This window comes from Nestor notabilis, unplaced genomic scaffold (assembly GCF_000696875.1).
Source record: "Nestor notabilis isolate BGI_N333 unplaced genomic scaffold, ASM69687v1 scaffold28157, whole genome shotgun sequence".
Lineage (NCBI taxonomy): Eukaryota > Metazoa > Chordata > Aves > Psittaciformes > Psittacidae > Nestor > Nestor notabilis.
This window is the reverse complement of record NW_009937313.1, coordinates 1-4,236: the sequence shown is the minus strand read 5'-3', so window position 1 is coordinate 4,236 and position 4,236 is coordinate 1. Positions and strand designations below refer to the sequence as shown.

The 4,236-nt window shown below is 45.4% G+C and overlaps 1 protein-coding gene across 1 annotated transcript; it reads right to left on the bottom strand.

Annotated features, from left to right (window-relative positions):
• Positions 1 to 1,677: 1,677 nt before the first annotated feature.
• On the bottom strand, positions 1,678 to 4,183 carry LOC104399841 (small ubiquitin-related modifier 3; the record flags this gene model as incomplete). The annotated part of the gene is made up of 3 exons (XM_010018780.1): positions 1,678 to 1,740; positions 1,912 to 1,987; positions 4,059 to 4,183. Coding segments are annotated over 3 exons (264 nt in total), but the record flags the coding sequence as incomplete, so codon positions are not given.
• Between the last annotated feature and the right edge of the window lie 53 nt (positions 4,184 to 4,236).

Below are 4,236 nucleotides of genomic sequence, written 5' to 3'. Positions count from 1 at the left end.
GGGGAAGCGGGCATAGAGAAAAAGAGTGCCCAAAGTTGTATTGCGCAGCAGAGTTCCCCAGAGAGGGTGGGTTTGCAGCTGATGGACAGGGGCACCAGCAACCCCAGAGCTTTATACCCAACCATGTACTTCTGCTACCTTGAGAGTCCCTGAAGTGGACGTCTGAAGCACTGCTGCCACGTACACGTCCCTGCCCCCCAAGAAGGGAAAGGAGCAGCCAAATGAGAGGAGCACGGCCGTATGAAGGGTAAGGCAGGAGACAGAGTACCAAACTATATTTACTGTATACAATAGTAAAGGACGACAAATAAATGTACAAATCGGTGAATAAACAATGAGGTCTACAGGATGTCCCACCCCAGCCCATATACAAGAAAATGAAAAAGAAAATAAGGGCCTTTCCAGCAAGATTCCCAGCAAGCGGGAGATGATCCAACATGGCCAAATGGGTCAGGTGGATATAAAAGGCAGGTAACAATCCCACGGAGCAGCAGCAGACAACCTGTAACATGGCCTTTGCAAAAACTCATCTGGAACTGGCTCCACACACTGCTCAAACCCATCACACAAACGCATTTAAAATTCAGGAAGTTTGGGGAGGCAGTAGAACAGATGGTTATTTTGAACACACGTACACACATTTCTCTCTTTTCTTGCTCACCAGGTTCTTGACAGCTCTTCTGCACATACAGCCTGGTGACACTGAAAGATGCTTTCCCCCCACCATTTATCAAATTGATCTACCAAAAACAAGTATTACAAAGAAACCTGAGGCCACACGCTTCTAGTACCCACTGAGAAAAAAGACACATGCTGAGGGGAGCAGGAGGCAAGAGATTCTGCCCCGCACTCAGCAAACCACTGACACTGCAGTGATGGATTTCTTGTTTTTATAAGCTTGCACAACAAAAAGTACTGCTGCTCTATCACGAGCATTAGTTTTTTGTCCCAGCTGCTCTGCTAACTCCGGTTCTGACAATAATTCAGGACAAATCTCCTTCCTGCATTAAAAAAAGTGTATTTCAGATGACTTTATCATAATATGACAAAGCACATGTACATCTGCAGTGTTTTAAACTCCAACTCTACACTAGGCATCGTATCTGCATGTACCAGCCTTACGTCACAGGCTTAACGCTTCTCAAGGAACTGTCTTTGCAACACACACTAAAAAAAACTTAAAACCAGCATCTCTTTTCCTTCTCTTCAGCATATCTTGAAGGGAAACTTTTCCGCTCACCAGCGGCATGAAAATATACTGAATTATTTACATGGTTAGAACTAAAGAGAGGGGCAAAGCCGACAAGAGCCAGGAATGAACACTCCATGTCCTAACACATGGATGAATATTTAGGCCACAGGTTTAAAGAAAAAAAAAAAGAAGGAAATAACAAAAAAGGTAACAGCAGACAGACAATGCATACTCCTTAATCTGAACTTAAATCAAATTGGCCCAATTGAAGGTATAGATTAATCCCTGCAGATACTGTTTTGACTTGCACACGCAGTACGTCAAAGACAACAAGCAATTTTGGTAAATGTCCTCTAAAGTTTCGAAGAATCTTGTGTGATTGGCATGTTCATTTGTTTACTATTTAATAGCAAATCCAAGGACAGATGAGAGAGTGGGGTGTGATGAGGATCCTTGAACTCCTCTTCTCAAAGGGACGGCATGTCTTAACACACTCCACCTGTCTGCTGCTGGAACACATCAATAGTGTCTTCATCTTCCATCTCCAGCTGTTAGAGTAACATGGAAAATGCAAGGCTTTGAATACACGTGGTTACAAAAGCACTTAGCTCTCTACTCCCAACCAGTACCAATAACAGAGCATTTGAGGTGCAATTTTGATCTGCATGCAGATATCAAAATATTTGGATAGCAGTTTGCAGTAAAAGCATTTTTCATACCTGTGCAGGTGTGTCTGCTTCATTAATTGGCTGTCCATCAAATCTGAATCTAATCTGCCTCATCGACAAGCCCTGCAAGTTCAAAATAATTAATATGAATCCAAACAAAACACGTATAGATTTACTGTCAGAACAAATCTTAACAAAATTAAGACTCAAAAGATTTGACTGAGGGGAAACAGTGCATCTATCTTGCTAAGGAAATTGAGGAAGCAGAGCTGTTAGAGTGACCTCCCGCTGTGCTGCCGTCACAGCAAGGACTCTGTATGGAACCACAGGTGTGGGTTTGACACTTGGTCCTGATCCTGCTCTGCAAGGCACAAAGAGCACAAGTTAATTTACAAAGGTAATTTAGGAACAGGTCAATCCATACACCATTGTGTAAAGCCTCAGAAGATAGGCCAGAAGGAGCAACAATTGTTTCTCGTGCAGAGAGGTAACATTAGATTAAGTTGACTCAAGGAAAACAATTCAAAACAATCTGAAAAAAAAATGACATTTTTGGGTAACTAGCTACCAGCACCAACTACCCATAGTTAAGACAAGTTTTCACTCGTGCCAAACATCTGCTCCCAGTTCTAGTTCTTTATCTTCTTATGAGAAAAGGAACCATGAAGAAGGCCTGGAGAAAAAGAACTTGCAGGACCTGAAAGATTTTTCCTCACAAGGTTTATCAGAAAAACACTGGGGTCTAACACTAGTAAGTTAAAGTTGCCCTCAAAACACAGGTTGAATTCATGACTGTTCTGAAAGCTTTTAATCACAAGAGGCACTCTTTATTCCCTGCCTCAGGGATCCAGGTCTTAGCTTTGCCCTCTAAAATCCTTTGAAATCCCTGCAACTCACACTTCCAATCATACACACAGCCATGCGAACATAAGCACTCCCCATGCTTCTCTAAAGACCCCATGTATTCGGTTCTGTCGTGGTTTAAGCCCAGCCAGTAACTCGGAATGATAAGGGAAATAACAAGGGAAGAGAATAAAAAACAAAAAGGAAAAAAGAAAAAAAAAACAATAAACACGAGTGATGCACAATGCAACTGCTCACCACCCGCTGATCGATACCCAGCATGACCCGAGCAGCGATCTGGGCCTTCCTGGTGACTCCCCCCAGTTCATATACTGGGCATGACGTGCTGTGGTATGGAATACCCCTCTGGCCAGTTTGGGTCAGGTATCCTGTCTCTGGTCCCTCCTGGCTTCCCGTGTCCCTCCTCACTGGCAGAGCATGTGAGACTGGGAAGTCCTTGACCAGGGTAAGCATTACTTAGCAAGAACTAAAAACATCCGCGTGTTATCAGCCGGTTCCCAGACTAAAGTTGAAAACACAGCACTGCACCAGCTACCAAGAAGGAGAAAAACAACTGTTACAGCTGAACTCAGGACAGGTTCCCATTCCCAACCAAGAGGTGTTATCCTACATCAGGCATGGAACATGGAAGAGCATAAGGTTCAAGTAAGCAAAGAAAGGATCGTGCAAGTAACGGACATGGGGAAGTGCAGAAAACAGAACCACACTCTGCTTCCAAAGGCATCTGCATCCCCACCCTCTGCTCTGCACCACTGCTTCCAGTCTGCATTGAGTGCTACAGGATCAGCAACTGGGCTGCAGGGATAAACCCCTTTCCCATTTAATAGCTCTGGGCTGCACAGAGGAACAGCCTCCACCTGCAGAATACAGGAGTCCAAACTGCAGTGGGTAACAGGACAGACATATGAAGGGAGAAGAAAACAAAACCACAACAGGGTTTGTGGCATAGAAGAATCTGGTTTGTCCCATTTCGCAAACAGAAAACACACTCTATATAAAGTTGATCAGGTTTGGGGAGATGACAGAACCGAGGGTTATAAGGCTGAAAAATCAGAGAATTGGTTTCAGAGCCAGGATCAGAACTCACTGGCTAGTACTGCTGCCACAGGACGTTTTTAAAGAAAGAGTCAGTTTTCATTAAGCAAAGAGAAAAACTTTAACGCTGAAGCATCCCAAGTCCTTGCTCCCTTGCACACCGGATACATTCACTCCTATGCACTGGTATTCCCCACGTTCCTGACAGACAAGCAGCAAAGCTCCCACCGCCCCCAGGCCCAGATCTTCACCCCGCAGGGGGGGGGGGGGGGGCGGGGCCCCCCCCCGTCCCCCCCTGCCGCTCGCAGTACGCCTTCATCAGCTTGCTCAGCGGGGTGTGCCGCTTGATTTTGAACTGCACGACGGAGCCGTCCTGCCCCGCCACCTTCAGGTTGATGTGATCATTCTCCGTTTTCACGCCTTCCTGGATGAGAAGCGGTGACGGAACAACCGGCTCAGAACGCGGTCAGGCGGGCC